Below are 20830 nucleotides of genomic sequence, written 5' to 3'. Positions count from 1 at the left end.
TGCTGACACACATACACATCCATACATGCCTACACCACTGATTTCCACGTTTCTTTCTGTTGTACATTTATTACTTGTAAATAAATACTTTTCCCTTACGTGGTAAAACTCGTCTGGTCTCCCATATTTGCCACAGCTTATGAGCCGGGCTGTGACAGCACAAACTGTACTGGCTGCTTATGTGACCTTATGCAACAGATTCTGAACGTAAATCTATTGTGACGCATTTGGTTTACAGATAGAGGTCTCTAAAGATAGATACCAATCATAAATATGCCACTCATATTTGTTCAATATGTTTAAAATGAAATTAGGGTTGATTATGCAAAAATTGTGAACAGATCCTAGTATGGGAAGAACTTTTATAATAAAACATTGATAAACTATTCAAAATGAGCAAAGAAAATGATACAAAAAAGCAATAAAAATGCTCTGACAGACAAATAATGTAACTACTAAAGATTTATGTTGAAATATCTACTCAAGTTTTTTGGAGTAACTCATACTTATAATAACCAATAATAGTTACAGTTAATGTTTTCAGCCAATTTTTGCAGTTTTTCAAATAGCCACTAGAGTGCAGTTGCCTTTAACAAAACGGGAATGTGGGATGGGGCACAGAGTAGCCGGTATTTTGTGCAATTCAGCTCAATATTTAGACTTTTATGTCAGCAAGGATATATATGGACAGTTGGGCACACTCATTTCTTACAGTATATGACGAAAAAGGACAGACCATTTGCACAACAGTTCAAAGTCTCATTCTTTAATATTTACAATCATACCTTTGCCATGATTACATAAATGTAGTGAACACTTCTTGTAAGACTGGCCTCTCATGGGATACAGTAGATTACACAGGAGGGCTGATGTGCTGTTTCATTTATATGCACTTGCTCTATTTCACACAGATAAGAGTAGGAATCAGTAGGAGTCAGTATAAGCTTCTGGTAAGAGACAGACTGATGGAAAAAATAAAACTGTAGTAACACAGGAGTCCAATTAACGGAGGAGGGAAAGCAGAGAGAGAAAGAATGAATTATCAGGCCAGACAGTTTATTCATGAAACAAGTGGAAAAACGTTCTGTGTCACTGCATGTTAGCTGGTGTTGTGTTCCTGAACCACCAAGCAAATGAATACAAATACTGGAAAATCCATGATAAAGGTGCTTGTCAGCTACAGCAAGAATATGATTGTAATATACATAACACTTCTGATTATGTAAAATGATAACTATACACAAAGGCATATATTACTCTTGCAAACTATATAACTCTTATAATATTTGTATTTTGTGCAATGTCCAACAACAACTTACAACAATACATTTTGGCAGAAGGGAACGTTACTGTTTAACTGGATTGTGAGCTCATTGGGAAGAGGCGAAAGAGAAAACCGTTTTCAGTGCTACAAGTTACAAGGCCTATGTACAACGACGTTTGGCAAAGAGGAGACAGTTCAAATGCACCAATTAGAAAAATAATTTGCAGAACAAATTATGTAGAAAAGAAAAGAATTTTGTCCTTTGAAAAGATAAAAAATACAGCAAATAATGAGTATACAACTTTGTTACATTGATGTTTGCAAGTCATTCAGCTGGCTACTACTTGGCATAACCTTCTACTGTATTAGCTCCAGTGTTGAAATCAGTTTAAATTGAAGTGCTGTAATCAGTAGGCTATATAGTGAAATAATGGGACATCAATTCCATATATACACTTAAATATGCATATATACAACTACATTAGGTTGTAGATATGAATACACAAAAGTGCAAAGTACTAGTGGGGTCAGATACAAGATTTTGGTTAATATAAGTGAAAGACTAACTAGAAGGGTTCAGACTTTATGTTGGGCTGGTTCAGAAGTGTTTAAAACCTTTCAGGTGTTTTTCTATTTGTGCTTCTTGATTCTCGTCTTTGGATACCAAAACAAAAATGTTGGGTCAGCTCATATTACCACCAAAAAACAGAATAAGAAACTGCACATCCCTGTCTGCGTGTGCTCTATTATTTATGAGAAATCATAAGACAGTGATGACAGGGTAATTTTTTGGGGCACACTGACCTGCAACAGCATTCAAGGAAAAGCCTGAGCATTGTTTGGTCAATCACAATACACTGTCTTCTCACAGGTAATAGATTTCTATTTCTGTGCCTTGCCTTGTTTTCTGATTGCAGGGAGTTTTGCCCTGCATCTGCATTGCCCAAAAAATTGCAGTGTATCACCAACTTTAGACTGGTAGGCTATCCAGTGGTGAGGTCACACCTGGACAAATAGAGCCAAAACACCTTGTTCCACAAGCTAATTTCCAGTTCCTTATTCTCTCAGTGAATTTTGTTAATAGCCCTAAAGTTTGGACAGTGTAAGGTATACACATCATGAGAGATCAGATAGTATTATCTACTTACAGTATGTTCCTAAATACTTTATTCCTGAGTTGCCTGTGATATTGTATTTCTTTGTTATCCTCTATTTTGCCAGGGTAGACTTTTGTGATTGAGGTGACACCACCACTTGGACCAATATCGCTCAAATTTTCTTTCTTTTTCTCTCTGTGTTGGAGAATTAATGTCACCTAATGCAATAATGTTTTGGATAACTAGCTTATTTTGTCTGAAAAAAATACACCTTTAAATAATTACACTTTTTGGGGTTTTTAGTTTCTTTTAATTTCTTCAGAAAATTAATTTGTGGAACCCAGGGACACGGTAAAGTGTGCAGGCACATTGCAGCTCTATGTCCTCAAGTAATATATGATGTTAACCTATCTAAACAGAAACAGCCTACTGCAGATATCTGTAAACCTTGAAGCAGTGGTTGCCAGAGTCAGCCACAGCCACATGTCCATCTGAGGTGAGGGCGAGGCCCTGAGGGCCGTACAGCGGGTCTGCTGATGTGTTAATGTAAGATAAGAAGGATCCTGTGCTGTCAAACACCTGAAAGAGAAAACACAGGTTTCAAATTGCTGTGACTCCGTTTACGTTGTTACTGTGCAAAGATCTTACCATCCTTATCATTATAACATTTTCCATCCATTGATTAATTAATATCCTTTAACAAATCTTTTCATAACTTAATGTAATTTTTTGTTTGTAACTATGTGTTCTGAAAAACAGTGATTTAGTTATAGTGAGCTTTTTAAGTTTCAAGTCTTAAAATTGTGTGTTGTAGCAGGCTGAATGTGGCCTGCCTACCTGTATTCTGCTGTTACCCCAGTCAGCTATGATGATATTTCCGTTGGCGTCCACAGCCACACCGGTGGGAGCATTGAACTGGCCATTGCCTTCACCATGAGAGCCAAATTTGAACAAGAACTCTCCATCTGCACTGTACACCTGGGACAGTAAAAACACTTTTGATGTATAGATGTATAATGCCTATTAACTATATAGAAAATGTGTATCTATTTGAATGAATACTGCAAGTATTATGATGTTTGTCTTACCTTCACAGAGTGATTGTGAAAATCGGTCACAATAATTTCATTCTTGTTGTTAACTGCAACAAAGTGTGGACCTGCGTTAAGAAAGAGGTGTGTTATTGTAAAGTCTGATTCTCTTTGCTGTTAGCAGGATGCTTTAGATTTTAACTAGTTGTGTCATAAGCTGCAATTACAAACCCCAGGTTAAGCAGGGGGGTCAGCAGTTCTGAATAGCTTGAAGTAGTTTGGGTACAAATTGTGGAATTAATTTCATGCATTAGACACTTGAAAATGAGTTAAACATTTGTTTTTCAAGTCTTTTTTTTCAGAATATTAAAATAGTATTAGCCTTAGATGCAATGGAACGGCTCAAGTTACTAAGTGTTGTCTCGGCTGTAAGTGGTTGTACTAGTGGGTTACTAAAATTGCATCATGGGTAGCTAATTACGTGAAGTGATTCTTAGCCATTAAACTAATAAAAAAATCATTTTAAGCTCTGTAGCTCTCAACGCTGATTGTCTTTTATCAAACAGGGAACATTGGGTTAGTTTAGAGCAGTGAAAATCATTCACACTGATCTTTCCATAGTCATTTTACACCACAATAAACAATGCACATGAAACAATGTTGATAATTGTAATAGTGAGGGATTATTACAATGGCATGTACTTGTATGCCTAATCATTATTATACAGGCACAGCTTGATCCTTGATGTGTCAACAATCTGAGCTGTCAGGAGGTCAGACACATAATCAGGGAGTCGGGTTAGACAGAGGGAACTGCATTGTGGGATTAAGGTTGCAGCATGCCCACACTTAGTACTTACTGAAAACTGAGCCAGATTTATTTAAGTTTGGGCCAAGTTTTTCTGAATTGGAAAACAGGAGGAAGAACAGAAAGAAAGAAAAAATAAGTAGTCAGAGATATAGGATAAGTAAAGAAGAAAATAGAGTAGGGCGTTCAGCACAGGTGCAGTTGTAGGTGAAGCAGGGGGTCTCTGCATCACCTGGGGCTTTGTGTACAAATTATATACAGGTTTACACTTTTAAACAGAATTTAACATTTATTTTAATGCATTAATCTAGCCTATATTCAGAAATACAATGAATGTGCAAGAATATTGTTTTTCTCACACTGAAAGTTAAACCGTTAAAAAACTCTATTGGAGAATACTGTACATATAAATCTTTATGATGGATTTAGTTCAGAAGCTGGCAGACGGCGCTGCCTCACTGCGTCATTGAAAGAGAAGGCATTGTTTGTGGACTCCCTGTCAGTATTACAAAGAGGTCTATTGTTACATTTGCAAGCCTTCTATTCACCTGCAAACTGTCTGTCAGACGTCCCCCTGCCTCCAAACTTAGTCACAAGCTTCCCATTGGATTGAAAGATGAAGACACAGCAGGCTTTGTTGTCCACAGTGATGATGTGTCCGTTCTTATCCACAGCCACACCCTTAGGACCCATGAGTCGGCCTGCACCAATTTTATTCTGTCCAGGGGAGGACAAAGAGGTTTTTGAAGCATGGGAAGAAAAATGACAAATGACACAATGTGGTTTTTTTAACTATGATTTTTCAAATTTTTTTCTGATTCTCTACTATTTGAGCAGCAAGAAAAAACTGTTCAAGCAAGATTTTCTTTAACTTTTTGAATGCAGAGCAAGGAAATAAACAGCATTTCCTCTTCAGAAAATGTATTTTCAGTGGTTTAACCTTACATAACGCATCTTTAGTACAGGTTAATGACAACAAAGCTCTAAGATCTTACCTTAAACTTTCCATCAGAGGAGAAGATGCTGACCCATCGATTGTCATAGTCGGCCACCACAATGTCACCATTCATGTCCACAGTGACGCCAGTTGGTCTCTGCAGCTGTCCCGGAGACCGACCTCTGACCCCAAAGCGCATCTTGAACTGGCCATCATTGGAGAATATCTGCAATCATAGTGTGAAATGTATGCTTATCAAAGTACTATGACAGTGTTTTTTCTATTCTATGTGAGAACACATGCACACATGGTGGCACTTACATGCATTTCCCTCTCTGTGTCTGTCTCACCTGTATGCACTGGTTGTTGCTGTCTGCCACCACCACTCTGCCATTATTAGAGGATGAGATTCCCTGCAGATTGGTGAACTCCCCTTTCTCTCTGCCCCGAGTACCTGACAAATAAATTAAAAAAAAAAGCTTTTTTGAAGTTTTTGGATTGATTTCTTATCTGGGCATATAAAGGTTTCAGTTCATGTCAGAGCAGTTCAAAAATAACCTTGCAAATACTTGAAATACCTGCTTGAGATAGGTAATTTGTTTGTGACAGTTAAATACTGATTGGCAGTGACATTAACATCCAAAACCACAGAGTCAACATGTTATTGCAACTAAGCACACCAAACTCTCAGATCTTCTATCTGCCATGAGCTGAAAACACAAGCTGCCTGGAAGGGAAGATGTCAATCCGAAAACTTGTATGGTTTAGAGACTGGTTTTGCTGTATTCTTGGTTTGTTGTTATTGGGATAAAATATGCAAAACAACCCCTTGACCTCTTGACTCTGGAGGATATTAAGTGTTTTTCCACTATAACTTAACTCTACATCATCTTTGGTTTGATAGGTATATGAGAACTCTCTCCTGGATGGGTCATCTGTCTTACCCACTCTATAGATGAGCTCATCCTCAATGGGATTCTCCTTTTTCTTGGTGGTGCTGTACATGCTGGAGGGCCGTCGAACTGCTTTCTGCCGTATGTGGCCCCCTGTCCCACTAGGAGACTTCACCCTCCTCTTGACATCATCCGGAGATTGTGGCACATCTGACGGCTTGACCGCCCGCAAGCGGAACGGACTGCCACGTATCGGCTGGCCATATAGCAACAGAGCAAAAGAGTGCTCTCCCTCAGAGCGTACCGTGTACCCCACCTCATATGTCCCGTTCTTATTGTCTGTTATCTCTGTCCCTGCAGCCCGGCTCCCGTCAGCAGATGTTATCTCTGCTTTTAAAACAGCATTTCCTGTCCGCACCAACTCCCCATCCTGCAGAGAGAAGTCACTGATTGAATTCCAGCTTAATGAATGAAAACAACAACAACAAAAAGGCATCAAAGACAAAGAAGGATGAAAATCTTATTCAATACAATGCAACAAAAATGACTGACTGGCAAGAGAACAACAGATTAAAGAAAAAGCAAAATAGAAACAATCATCTAAAGCTCATTGTACACATGCAGAGAGGCTACATCATTTAAAGACAGTACTTTGTCTTTTGTTGTCACAGTAATGGTGTGGTGCTGCCCGGTTGCTGCATGGCGGAGGCCCTCGCCCGTTGCAACGGAGGTGTGAGCCACAGCTGCTGTGGTGAGGAGAACACCTAGGTTCTGGATGGAGCGCCGCAGGCCTTCAGTCTCCACCTAGAGCAGATAGCACATAAGATAATTTCACTGCAGAATCCTTTACTGCTTCCTAAAGTTTAATGTTCATGGTTACAAGTGTATGTTGAAATCCAGATAACCACATAAGCTAATGTATGTGATTGTTCTCAGGGTGGAGTTGGTAGAAACCAAAATAAGAGTGAAAACTAGACTAAAGGCCATAAATACAATGATAGTAATATGCTCACACTCTGTTAGATGCAGGAAACTGTTTGACTTGTTGCTCATATATACATCAAGGTTGTGTTTGTGAGTTTATTCTGGAACACAACAGCCTATTGCTGTGCTTCAAAGGACATTTTTCCTTTTTCTGGATATTGAAATGGTTTAATGCACCACATTTTTATAGCACATGAAAAATTAACCCAACTTGCACAACAAGATAAAAACATTCTCACAGCCTCATTAGAAAAAGTGGTACACACCTGTCCCTTGCATTAAAAATGCATTGCGACCATGTTATACTCAGATTACCATAACAAAAATTGAGCATAGCGAAAGTTTGAATCAGACAGCAGGTCAGGTATAGACAGCAGTCAATACCTGACAGTCCAGGTGTGCATTCTGATGTGGTCTTTCTGGGAAGTCATGTCTCGCCAGTGCTGTTACCCGCTCACTCATCTGCTTCTGAACTAGCAGTACCTGTAGTTGCCAGAGACACATATCATATCCTTGAATAGCTCACATCCTGCTACAGTGCTGAAACACACTTGATTGCTGATTTCCATATGAGTTGTAACCTGTTTGTTAGCTTGTTTGTACAAATTAAAATCTGCCAGCCCACCTCAGTAGCACTTCCGTGGTTGAGAGCCTGCTCCGTAAAGCTGCAACTGCTCTGGATGTGATCCTTCCCCTGCAGGAGGGATGAAAGCTGGGCCTGTAGCACCTGACCTCAGGTAAATGGAAGAAAAGGGGGAAAAGGGACCAAAAAAGCAAAAACAAAGGAAGAACAAGTTATAGTTAAGTATGAGAGATTAGATAAAGCAGGTGAAACATATATAAAGATGGAAAAGGAGAATGGAGAGAGAGGGAGATGGGGGAAGAGTGGAAAAAATCTTATCTTATTAAGTAAGCAGGCAGAAGTATGTTGACAGGAATGTGAAACATACAACAGGTCATGTCCAGGCACTGTGTGCTGTTTTCATTGAAACCTGTTTGTTTTGTGTGTCTGACGATGAGTATGCAAAGATGCAAGTGCATTAAAAGATGCAAGTGCATGTGGGAAAGATACCAACCTTCTGCTTGGCACTGCAGATGTTCTCCAGGTCTGTGATGAGGGCTGACTTCCGTTGATGCAGCGCCCGTTCCAGTTCTTCAAACGTACTGGTAATCTCTGCTATTGCTTCATTCTTTCTTTCATTTAGCTGGCGAGAGATCTCACTCACCAGTTCGATGGCTGCTGTTAGGTGAGGGAGCCTGCAATATGACAAAATGTGAATTTTTGTGCTTAAATAAAATAAAACTTAATACCAAACTAAATCCAATGGAAAAACTATGAAGCTATAAAAACACGTTATTCTTTAATGAAAACATGCCTGTGCCACTTTACTCAGTACCATGTTTTGACAGCACAGGAGATTTTTGCCAACGAAAAGATAGCAAATGCTCAGGCTTCCGAACCCCTGATGTGAAGGAAATATTCTGAAAGCTTTATTACGGTATCAAGCCCCACCTGCTGTGTATGGCATCCAGCTGTGTTTTCAGCGCAGCCTTGTGCTGTTCCACAACATCCCGCAGAGGAACGGTCACATGGTCCCGATGCTCGCCCTCTGTACAGTCCAGACACATGGCTGTCTCACACGACTCGCAGTAGAACTCCATCACCTGCAGAGGGAGACAAACTGAGTAAAATCCTAACTCACTCTTGCTGGGCATTGCAGGTAAGTAAGAAAAGTGAGCTTCAGCTTCATTTACACTAATCTAAAGACAAGAGAATTTAGGACATTTTGGTTAGATAAGAGAGAGCTGAGACACCATGAAAGGGCTTCCCACCTTTCCCTCATGGTTTGGGCAGCAGAGGGGTTTCCCTGCAGCTGCAGCGCTGACGGACTCCAGGACGCTGCAGGCTTCTGGTCGAGAGCACTCTGGGTCACGCTGAAGGACCTGGTCAAAAACATTTCAATGTGCTGTTTTTCAGTGAGCAACTTTCAAAAGACATGTAAGATGATTATCTGCTTTCTTAAGTTCTATTTGGCATGTTATTAGATTGCTTTCTCTTTTATAAGTACTTTTTGAACAGTCTTGTTTTATCCTAATGTGAACTTTAATCACCACCATTGCATGCCTGATGTTATGCAATGCTATAATCTTAAATAATATATTTAAAAAAAAACAGTCCTAATCCTAAAAAGCCCCTCAGAGAAGTGAAAACTGTCCAGAATGACCTCAGCCTGCAAAAATGTCTTCTCTCAAACTGCAGTAAATGAATACACACTCAGTATACTACTGGCTGTACTTATTTTATGATCATTTACTTCATTTAACTCATAAGTGGTTTCATTGTGTTTTTGTACTTTGTTCCATGTAATGTGGTTAAAAGAATCTGACCAATGTTTAAAAAAGGGGGGGATTTAGAGTCAAACCTCCATGAGATTAGTGATGAAGAAGTTGTTCTGTAAAGCAGAAACTCCTTTCTCTGGCAGGATGGACGTCTGCCGACACACTGGACACGAGAGCGTCAGAGACTCTGGGGGAATGTAGTTCTGGAGACAACTAGAGAGAGGGAGTCCAGAGAAAGAGTTAGAGAACAAACCCTGCCTGAGACACTGTTTTGCATTGCTCTGTGTATAATGAATTTACCAATACAGCAGAAAGACAAGGAGAGGAAGACACTAGAGTGAGCTGACACCTTATTACTGTAATTGAGAGCCAGTGCCTAAATAGTGCTTTCCTGTCACAACAATTTGGAGGAAAGTGTGAATCCGAGTCAATAAACAGTACTCACAGCCTTAGGAAAAAACTCACACACACTCTCTTCGAGTAAGAGTCACAGACCAATCTGCTAAGCAGAGATTTCAAGAGTGGCACATGATTTTGGAAGACTAAATGTAAGCATAGAGTATGTGTTTATGATTCTGCATGTAAAGACAGCTTGGATACTGAGGTTGCTGCACAGGTTTTTTGCCCTTAGGAGGCAATCTATTTGACATTAGACACCTTCAAGCCAAAACCAAACTTACAGTCAGCAAAATTCAGTTGCAATATGCAAACTGCATCACACTCCTGGCTTACAGACTGGCTGCTATCCAAAATGTGATGTATGACTTTTTTCCTATGGCTTTTTTGGCTGTGATTACTAAATCTAATCACTAAATGGTTAGTGCCACATGAGACCTCAGGTCAGTGCCGTGGTTAAGTCTCTGTTGATGTATACAGGGACATCTGGCAGCTACTTAGGCTGAATGCTAACACCATTGTATTTAATAACACCACAAAGGCTTGTATCCACCCAGCTTCCTCTGCCATCAGTAAACTGCAGCTGTGAGCTTTTGAGAACAACAGAGAGCTTTAACAAAACTCTCCCTCGACCCACTGCTCTGTCAACACTGCTATATCAACTACTGTTGCTCTGTTGGGCATGCAGCTGTCAGGCTGAAGCAGGTATGAGGTGAACAGGCCTGTGATAAGGCTAATGATTATTCTCACTGTCAATTAATCTGTAGATTTGTGATTACTTCAATGGTTGGTTTATAAAATTTAACTAGTAAAAGAAAGTACTACATGTCCTACAAAAAGCCCAATGTCTTTTATTTGTAATGATATTGAAAAGAGGAACATTTTTAATTAAGAGTTAATCAATTTAATGGACTCATTGTTTGTAGCTGTGCCACAGCCTCGCTCATTAAGTAAAATCCTACAATCATGATGATGAGTAAAAGTGGAAACAGAAAACCTCTTCAATCCTGTCATCAGATTTGCCTGCAAAATATTCCATATTTGTCACATAGCGAAAAGACAATATCGCTATGTGAGATATAACTACTGACATCTAGCAGGGAAAACAACACACTAGTCTCTTTTCTCTTTTGGTTGTGAAATCAACATTTACTTCATAATGATAAATTAAAGAAAAAAGTTGTGTATTTCCACTTTAAGATTATTTTGGCATCATTTGAAAAAATAAACTAGCCCATGGCAAACTTATGATCCTGATCTTTCAATAGTCAGAATGCAATTATAATATTAAGAAGCACTCTTAGTTTATAGATAATCACAGAGGAAAGGGGGAACACAATTAAAAGAGATGGAGAACCATACAAAACTGAGCAGGCCCAGCAGGGGTTTCCTAATTTCTGTTTGCCAGTTCAGCCCTAAGACTCCTAACACTACATGAACCCACCCAGTGTTAAAACATCTGTCTGACAACTTCATGTATGGCTCCAGACAAAAATCTGTTCACCTCAGCAGGGCTCCAGATCACATGCTACCCAGTTAAACCTGGGATTAAACTTGCCCTCTGGTGGGCAAATGACCCGCACAGTGCATGGAAAAAGGATTTATCTGATTCTAATCAAGGCTACTCCATAAATATTTGTCTGAATATAAGTTTAAGAGTAAACCAGCTTGAAATGCAATTCAGGTTTTTCCCTGTAGCCTACCTGACAACATACTCCCCTCTTCATCCTCCCATCCTGAACCACAAGCTTTCCTAAAGCCTCATGTGCTTGGCTTGGTATGAAAAAGGCCCCAGTAAGTATTGCCTGAGGGGGTGTCTTCTTTCCGAGGAACTGAAGGTTGAGGCGTTGTAATTGTGTCTCCCAACAATGAGCCCTTTCTCAGACTGTGGTCGCTGACAGTCCCTGATGCTGAGGAATGCACTTATCCCAGTGGAGTCAGTGAGGAGAAGTGCTCTGAGCTGTTTAATTGTGGGTAGGGATTTGCAATACATGAGGTTCCTCTATTAGGGGACATGTAAATATACAAGAAACCTTCTGTAATAGGTTGTGAGAATAAGTGCTGGCATGGAAATGTCTTCTACCTTCTTTAAAAAAAAGCTACAAGTAGCAGACAGTGCAAAAGAGGACACTTAGGTTTTGGCAGGTTTAGCTTGAGGCAAGTGTAGGTAATTAGGAATTTTGCCAGTTGTTATTGAAACAGAGAGCACAAATATTAGTTACCTTTCACAGAAGGTATGAAGACAGGGCAGGACCTTGGGATTGCGGTAGTGATCCAGACAGATGCTGCAGACCAGAAACTGCTTGTCTATCTGACGCACCACAGGGCTGGTGCCCCCAGCCTCACGCTTTGCCATAGCAGAAGACATTCAAAGCCAAAGACTATGACAGCAGTTAACCTGGAGAGACACAGAAAATGAATACATTAATATGCAGTATGTCTTTTCAAACGTTCACTTCTAAAATCAGCTTTTCTACTGGAGTGTCAGTTTCAGGGCCACAAATGCTAAGCAAATTTCACACCGGAGGTACCAGGAACTGAAGTTAACAAAACGGTTTAATTCCATGATTAGCACAAAAACGTGTCCATTGTTACAGCACTATTTCTAGGTTAATACCAGACAAATGCCAGCTGAAAGAGAACTGTGTGAAATACTGTAGAGGTACAGTATGCACCAGTCCTGAGGGTACAGACAGCAGCAGACGTCGACAAACCAGTAAAACCATGTGCCTGACCTTTTGATAACAGCTCAGTTAACACCAAAGCAGGGAAATAAAAAGAACAAAAGGTTTTGTAACTAAAGAATAAGTGTGCTCACAAATCCACAACAATGCTTTGAAACAAGCTGGCCACACAGGTACCAAAAAACATGCGTAAAATACACACTGTTGATGCACGTCACTGGTTGTGACAGTTACACCCACACACAAACTTTTTGAAACTGACATGTTTCACATGGGATCATTACTGAAAATATTAGTCTGATGTGATAGCTGTATTTAGGTGTTGTATGTATAGCTTAAGCCTGTGTGATAAAAGCTGTCAGTTTGTTTGATAGCAGGTTACAATCAATTTAGCTACAAATGAATAACAAATCATGTTGCCTTTAAATACCAATTTCGGTTAGTGTATTATGTTGTTGTACATGTAGTATATTTAATGCTATAAAATATAGAATCCATAAATACATTTTAAATGACATATTCAATACATGGCAATGGACAACTGTCAGTGACAATCAGGAGTGGACGCCTTACATAATCTCATCTATTATAGAAATACAGCTTTAAGGTAGAGATAGTCTGCCTAGTAACACAAACCAGTTCTGCCTCCAACGTGGCATATGTAGCATAATGATTACAGCATTATGTTACAGATGCTATTGCAGCATGTTCTCATTGCTATGATATTAGTGTGTATATGGAGTGGAAGGCTCAGATGTTAACAATGGAAAATCATCAAGTTTGAATGACAATACACAGCATGGGCAACCATGAACATTTTGTGGCAACCAAGCTTATAGAAGATAACATGGTTTTGTTAGAAAACTGTTTAATGTGACCTGACATATGGCTTAAAATTGGCACCTGCTGGGCATGTGCCATTTTTATCTGTATGTTGCTAACTGGATCCAAAAATGTAGTCCAGCTACATTTTCCCAGTAAGTCAACACATGTATTATTCATGTTTCAGACAGCGACATGCACTCATATGTACATACAAATGCATGGATGAACGAACAGCAGCATGTCTTTCAAACAAACCCGCCTGTCCTTAACATATAGTTCTGAACATAACACACTCAATGACATACACACCTACGCACAAAAATACACACAAACACACTTCTAATCATCATCCCCTACCCCACCAGACACTACCCCCTGACTGCACATCTGTCACTGCTGAATCTAATAGAGAACTCAATCCCCTATGTCCCATCTCTGCTCATGTCCTATTGTCAGTTGTTGCCCACTGTGTGACCTGAACACACACACTCTCTCACTCCCTCTCTCTTGCTCTCTCTCTCCCCCCTCTCTCACACACACACACACACACACACACACACACACACACACACACACACACACACACACACACACACACACACACACACACACACACACACACACACACGAACGTATTGGGTAAGAGCCAGGCAGTATCTTTCCAGTCTTTCAAAGAGTATCCAATGACACAGTCTCTAGATTGGGAGGGTAAAGGTAACTTCTTAGGCTGTCAACCATGAGAAAGACATATCACATCTGCAGGGACAAGCAGGATAGCTGGTGGAAACTATTAACAATAAGTAGCTTATGTTTTGTCGTAATCTAAATATGCATTGTTCGCTGTAAATCCTGGTCTTGAAACTGGCACTTCAAGAGTATCCAGCTGTGTCTATTAAATCGTGATGAAAATCAGCGTCTGTCAATAGAATGTAAACTTAAAGTATGATAAACTGCAGGATGTTCTGTATACTTCAGTGCTGTGTACGGTTCTCACACGTCTGTTTCTGTACTAGCAAACACCGATACTAATATCGTCATTCTGTAATCATGTCTGTCTAAATTTAGACACATGTATTATTAGGCAGATGAGGAAGCAATGACACTGAAGCTAAAATAAGAGCAGGGGTCTTAGGACTGCTGGACAGTGAAGTGGCTGGTGGTGATTTTTTTTAACATTTTAAGGCATAGTTTTATCGGGTGCACTGTAGTAGAAGAAGACTCTAGTCTGAAGCATGATGAATCCCAGTGAATAATTTGTTCTCAAATCATTGGGGTGAAATGAAGAGAAGCGTAAATGCTAATCATCTGCTTGGTGTCAGTCACAGAGAATGCAAATACCTAAATGTCTTTTAGCTGATGTGTGTATGTTGCCTGGTTCATCTTTACAATCAAATTGGTAGAAAAATACATAAATGGTCCAACAACAGGCACACATGATATTCATGCATGCATGTTCATAGTTATATGAATTCAACAGACAGCGTTTAGTCATAGTTCTAACTTCATTCATGCCTTCTTAAACCCCTAAGTAGGACACCATGCTCAGTTCTGATGTTCTAAAGTAACCATGACCAGTTATCTGACAGGCTAGGCTGCAAGTTGAGTGAAAAGTAAGTTAAGACGTTCAGATTCTGAATTTGGGTTCTGACTGTGTTAGGGGCAGCAGGGTCGGAAAAAGCCAAGCCTAGGGAGGAGAGCAGTAAGCTTTAAAAAACATGATGTATGAGAGGACATGTCCCAAAGAGAGCTGTCAACTAATACCATTAAAATGAAATGTGTTATAATTATCCTGGCCATTGTACACACAGAAAAAACAGCAGTAATGTTGCTGGTGGCTTTGACTAATTCTCCAAACTCTCAGGATTACAGAATTTGCAAGTGTAACTCATTGTGAGTGTCTATGCAGCATGTTTGCTTGTGAGGAAAAAAAGCTAAAACCCTTGGAGTTAATGCACAAAGCATCTATTCATTGCTGGCTTCAGCGAATACAAGAGTAACAGTTTGTTTTTTCTCAATCAGTACCAAAACCTCTGCTGTCGCTTTACTGTACAATGCGATCCTCAAAGCTCATGTGTATCTCTGATAATACACACGTAGGAATGAAGTGGGAAAAAAGGGGGCCCTTCTGAAGGCAAGAAAGGAAATTAAACGTCTACTTCCCAGTTCAACCGGAGGGCAGGGAAAATGGAAAAGGGACAGACTTAACTAGAAAAAGAGAAAGAATACTGTAAACGTACATCACCAACGAATGTGTTGACAGCTTGGACAAACACACACACACTCACACGCTCCTCTCTGATGACAGTTAACTGATAAGCACACATGTGGACAAACATAAACACACACACGCACACACACACACACACACACACACACACACACACACACACACACACACACATACACACATACACACACACACACAAAAGTTGACATAAAGACAACCTACTGTCAGTAGTGTGGAGTAAACCAGTCTAGAGGGCTTCATGGCAGTTCTGTGTTAAGTCAGTGTAACACTGAAGAATCGGCACACGCCCTGACTCACACACTCACGCCCACTTCCCCTCTCGTCTCCCCCCACGGCACTACTGACCACTCTTCCTTTTCCTTTTTCCTCGTCTTGTTTTTCCCCCTTTTCCATGAAACACACAGACACACACACACACACACTGAGAAAGTCTGAACAGGGATGACAACAGAGGGTGGGACTGTAAATTGAAAGTCCCTCCTACTGTCAGTGCTGTTTACAAGTATGAGCTGACTGGATTCCCTCCTACTGCTGCACTCTGATTGGATGGGAAACTTAAACTATCAGGGAAGAGGGATTGCGTCATAGACAAACAATTCATGGTGGCCAGAGGGAGTTAGAAGTAGAGATTGAAGTGGACGGGAAGAAGAAGGAAAGTATAACTGTCATGCAACAACACGCTTGAATCCAGTAGCATACTCCAAACCACCACATCAATCTGATACCTAATTATGTAATTTGTGAAATGTAAAACTAGAAAGATCAGAAGCAGGTTTGGTTTTTGAATGCAGCTTGCAGCTGCTAATAAGCAGCAGGAGCAGCAGCAGAAGGGTGATGATCATCTAAACATTATGAAGAAATACGTCATTACTTAACCAGCCAAATACACACATGCTTACTCACACACACACACACACACACACACACACACACACACACACACACACACACACACACACACACACACACACACACACACACACACATGCAAGGCAGTCAAACCAAACGTTATATAATTTGTGATGTCACCTTTAAAAAAGACTTAAAATGAAAATTTGGAACATATGCCCCTTCTTCCAGCATTATAGTATCAAATTACACATGTGGGGATTAAGAAATACCCATTTCATACTGAAAAGGGGATTATCATTTGGAATTTCAAGTAAAATATCTTGTCACAGGATCATTTTGCGCCCAATCCCTTTTAACGTCATGTCCAAATGAAGTGGGCAGAGTTTAATCTGGAGCACAGAGGTGACAATTCTCTCACAAAAAACATCAATCTACAGTTAATCTGTAGAGATTGAGTCCAGCCATCTCTCCATCTCTCCTCCCTTGCTTTTGGCTCTGTGTCCTCCACCCCTACGCACACCTTTCCAAAAATCTCATCATCCCATAACTCACAGATCCAGACTGCTGTGGTGGGTATAAAAGGAAGTGCGGGATACAACGATGAAAATACCACTCAGAGAATAACATATCACTAGCTGTCTGCAGATCATTTATTGTTGACTCATCCATGTGTGGTCATAAAAAAACGGGTCAATTGCTTGCTGGACTGTGGTTACAGGATCTGATGCTTGTTGTTTTCAAGCAAAATCAACTGCCAAAAATGTATTGCCGCTGGATAGAACAATATAATAAGATGTCCTGTTTTCATGCTCCATGCACAGTAAGTCATTATAAAGACTTCGCCAATATACCACTCCAATCCAGCGTGGGCAGCCTTTTGAAAATGACTGTTATGATCCCTGCAGTGAGCGCTTGACAGCATTATGGGTTCACTGCTGCACTTTCTGCTGAAACAACAGTTTTATCACAGTATACAAATCCTGTTATTACCCAGTAGGAAGATGAACCACCAGCAGTACCCACGATGAGTATGCCAGAAACTACATTAGTACACCTGATGTAATGGAGTATGCACACAAAGACTTAAGCAGAACTTGTGTTTGAGCTAAATGCTATACAAGTCTATCTATCTATCTATCTATCTATCTATCTATCTATCTATCTATCTATCTATCTATCTATCTATCTATCTATCTATCTATCTATCTATCTATCTATCTATCTATCTATCTATCTATCTATCTATCTATCTATCTAGAATTACTGCTGCAAAAACCCACATCAGGCAGCTGACTCTGGGCCTTGAGCAATATCTACAGCCAAAAGAAACTGTTCTGCGTCAGAGTCAGAACAAGAGGTGGAACAGTAACAGTAATGATAATAATGATAGTAACGTTCTCCAGCAAATCCAAAAAGAGAATCTACCCCCACTTCTGGTAGCAGAAAATTATATTTCTGTGTTGATTTTTATTGTAGACCAGTGTGGAAATCACACATAGTGATGAATAATGTGACTAGAAATGTTCTGTGATGTGTGTGAAGTGAGTGAGTAATGAGGGGTCAGAGTGCTGCTGCCATTTGCTTGCAGCCAAACATATGCCTATGCTCAGTGCGGCACACCTGATGCCTTGTTATTTTTTGCTTGATCTTGTGTTTTATGAGCTCTCTCGACAGGATGGAGTTCCCCCCTAACACTCTGTGTCCTGTGGTCCGAAACCTTGTGATTGGTGTGCTCAGAAAGAGTAAACTCAGAAAGACGTGGAAGAGGAGAAATAGAATGAGAAAGGACACAAGAACAAGATGAGAAAGAAAAGTGATGAGGACTATATATTCAGTACATTCACTCACCGATACATACACACACACACACACACACACACACACACACGCACACACATACGCACAGAATGACGTGAAGGTTCTTGTGTAATAGAGCGCTATCTCAAGATCCTGGGGCTACTACTATGATGTTAATCTCTCTCTCTCTCTCTCTCTCTCTCTCTCTCTCTCTCTCTCTCTCTCTCTCTCTCTCTCTCTCTCTCTCACACACACACACACACACACACACACACACACACACACACACACACACACACACATTTATGCACACAGTCAGCTGTTTCAATCTGAGTCATACTATAGCCCACCTCCCCCATTCGTCCTTAGCTGCTCAAGTTACACCAATCACATACATACATCGTTATATGCTCAGCAACCCTCCATTCTCCTGCACGTTCCACTCTTAAGCTTCCACATACATATACTTCTATATATAGAGCTATCAGTTCCAATCCCCTTCACACCACTTGCAGGCACGTGCTCAGAGCTGCACACACACTGTAAAAGAAACTGCAGGGCTCCTCAAATGACTAGCATGTAATGAGTCAGAAACACTGGATTGGGTCCACATGCTGATCATTTGTAAATACATGAGCCTTTCTGTCCCATATTCCATGACTGTCTAACATATAAAAAGCACACATATAGGATTTATTTGTGCACGCTCGGACTCATTCATGTATGTTCACCGTAGCATTGCCTTCACATCCATAATCAGCACATACAGAATCCATAGGGTTACTATGTTTTTTTAAATTGTATTTATTTATATTTTTTTGATTGACTTTTCGTTGCTCGGGGTGACATTATTTCATACACAGTTCTGACTTAAGTTTTAACAGTCATCCATTAAACAACAAAGGAAGTTCACACGATGGCTGATTAGCAATCTAAGTTATATACCTATTAGCTATATACACGGTCACCCATAAAGTTGGAATAAAATATTTTTTGCTAGTGTGCGTGGTTACATGCAAAGATAATAAGATAAGATGATAAAGGTTGTTACTTTGCATAACACAGGCATAAATACTAATTGAGCATGTGTTAAGGATATATTGTAATTATCAGCACATATACTAGATTCATTATAGTGCTTCTGCTACTTTATATAAATATATAAATACATCATAAATGTGCCATACAACACAAAATAGGGCTACATGCTAGAGAAAGAAAGGAGTTTGTTCTTGGCAGCTCATAGTAAACACAGAGGTCTTCTGTACATGTATTTCACTGATTGATTGATGGGTTGAAAATATACTGACGCTTCTTTTCAAATGCTGTGGCAGCTGCCCAGCTTTCTTTACACCACCTCAGGGAAAGCAGGTGTGTGAGTTTAAATTGTATGTGGGGTTCTCTACTCCATACAAATATCCTTTGCTTTACAACTATATACAATATACCAGGGAGGGAAAACACTCACATTCTTTAATAAGTTTATAGTATCAATATTGTGCATCAACATCATTTTCCAAAATCCTAGTCTTATTTTACATTTGTTTTATTGTTAGACACCTGCATCTTATAGGAGAAAAACACATCTTACACAACATGATCATAGCCTGAATCTAAAAGAAGTGTCACTCCATATACTGTAGTGCTGCTCTTAATGTGGAGTAAAGATATACAAACATCCCCATGAAATGTCTGAAAGTAAATATGTATCACAAAATGGAAATCATGTAATGGAAAATGGAAGGAAATGGAATTCCAAGTACTTAAATTTCAATTCCTTACACATCTGAAATAAACCACTAACAAAATGTGTTTGTTTGTTTATTTTTCCTTAAATTCACGCTGTTGCAAACAGAACTTCATCAAGAGATTCTTGACATGAGCCATTTACATCAAGGCACGCATCAGTCCACCAGTTCAACTCCAATGAGCCTTGAGAAATAGATACATGAACAGATAGGGAGATACAGGCTCCTTCATATCTTTCAGAGGACACATTGCGGAGTCAGTTTGTGCACAATCTCACTTTTCTAAACATCCAGATCAGTCAAAATTTGGAAAAATGGCCATCTCTTTCAATTATTAACTTAATTATGGATATACTGAACACACCTAAATAACACTGACATTCATTATTCTTGCATTGATTTTGCACTCAACATCGACAGAACTTGCACGGCCAGTTAAAGCCCATGACAGTATAAGAAATAAACAGATCATTCCACATTTTAAAGTACATATTCAAATGTTTTTGAAGTTATACAAAGGGAATATTACATGATGCACAGCTTTTTCATCCTCTTTTTCATTCCACACAACCCTCTCTGCCTCTCCCAGCAGAAAGAATTACTTCAGTGAAAGAGGAGCATGTGCCACAGGGTAGAGAAGCTGATCCTGAAATAATTTGTTTCTTTAAATAACTGAGGGGATAGACGCCCTGAGCTAAACATATATTAACATAAACAGCAAGTTCCATGTCACATGGCATAACCAAACCTGACCACAACAGCGTTTTGAAGATGCTGAAGACCTTTCATGTCATTGTGTGAATGTTTATAGATCCAGCTACGTAGTTTAGATGTATGTCATTATCTCAGAGCTTTTAGAAAAAGGTCAAAAATGTGGTTTATGTAACAGCCAAACATCCAGAAAATACAAAATGTGTAAATCACAA

The 20830-nt window shown here is 39.7% G+C and overlaps 1 protein-coding gene across 2 annotated transcripts; it reads right to left on the bottom strand.

Annotated features, from left to right (window-relative positions):
* Window positions 1-764: 764 nt before the first annotated feature.
* On the bottom strand, window positions 765-15818 carry trim3b (tripartite motif containing 3b). 2 transcript variants are annotated; one of them, XM_062432918.1, is made up of 17 exons: window positions 15709-15818; window positions 11973-12148; window positions 9438-9567; window positions 8848-8958; window positions 8528-8679; window positions 8091-8271; window positions 7640-7741; window positions 7399-7497; window positions 6682-6834; window positions 6082-6460; window positions 5488-5591; window positions 5196-5363; window positions 4749-4917; window positions 4253-4294; window positions 3450-3520; window positions 3199-3339; window positions 765-2940 (listed from the first exon to the last, which is right to left on the bottom strand). In XM_062432918.1, exons 2-17 carry the CDS (start codon window positions 12116-12118, stop codon window positions 2788-2790), a joined length of 2301 nt encoding a protein of 766 aa, XP_062288902.1. In that variant the 5' UTR covers window positions 12119-12148; window positions 15709-15818; the 3' UTR covers window positions 765-2787. The 2 variants fall into 2 exon arrangements, with proteins under 2 accessions (XP_062288902.1, XP_062288903.1); XM_062432919.1 differs by lacking the exon at window positions 4253-4294.
* Window positions 15819-20830: the final 5012 nt, after the last annotated feature.

The sequence above is a fragment of the Scomber scombrus genome, chromosome 14 (genome assembly GCF_963691925.1).
Source record: "Scomber scombrus chromosome 14, fScoSco1.1, whole genome shotgun sequence".
NCBI lineage: Eukaryota > Metazoa > Chordata > Actinopteri > Scombriformes > Scombridae > Scomber > Scomber scombrus.
The sequence above is the reverse complement of the archived record's forward strand: the minus strand, read 5'-3'. Positions and strand labels throughout refer to the sequence as shown.

Bases quoted from the DNA above. Each gene is read 5' to 3' on its own strand.
- trim3b (XM_062432918.1), bottom strand. From the start codon at position 12,118: ATGTCTTCTGCTATGGCAAAGCGTGAGGCTGGGGGCACCAGCCCTGTG. The intron at 8,272-8,527 runs GTGGGGCTTGAT...GTCATATTGCAG, and splicing joins CTGGATGCCATACACAGCAG to GCTCCCTCACCTAACAGCAG. The intron at 5,364-5,487 runs GTGAGACAGACA...CTATGATTGCAG, and splicing joins GCAACAACCAGTGCATACAG to ATATTCTCCAATGATGGCCA.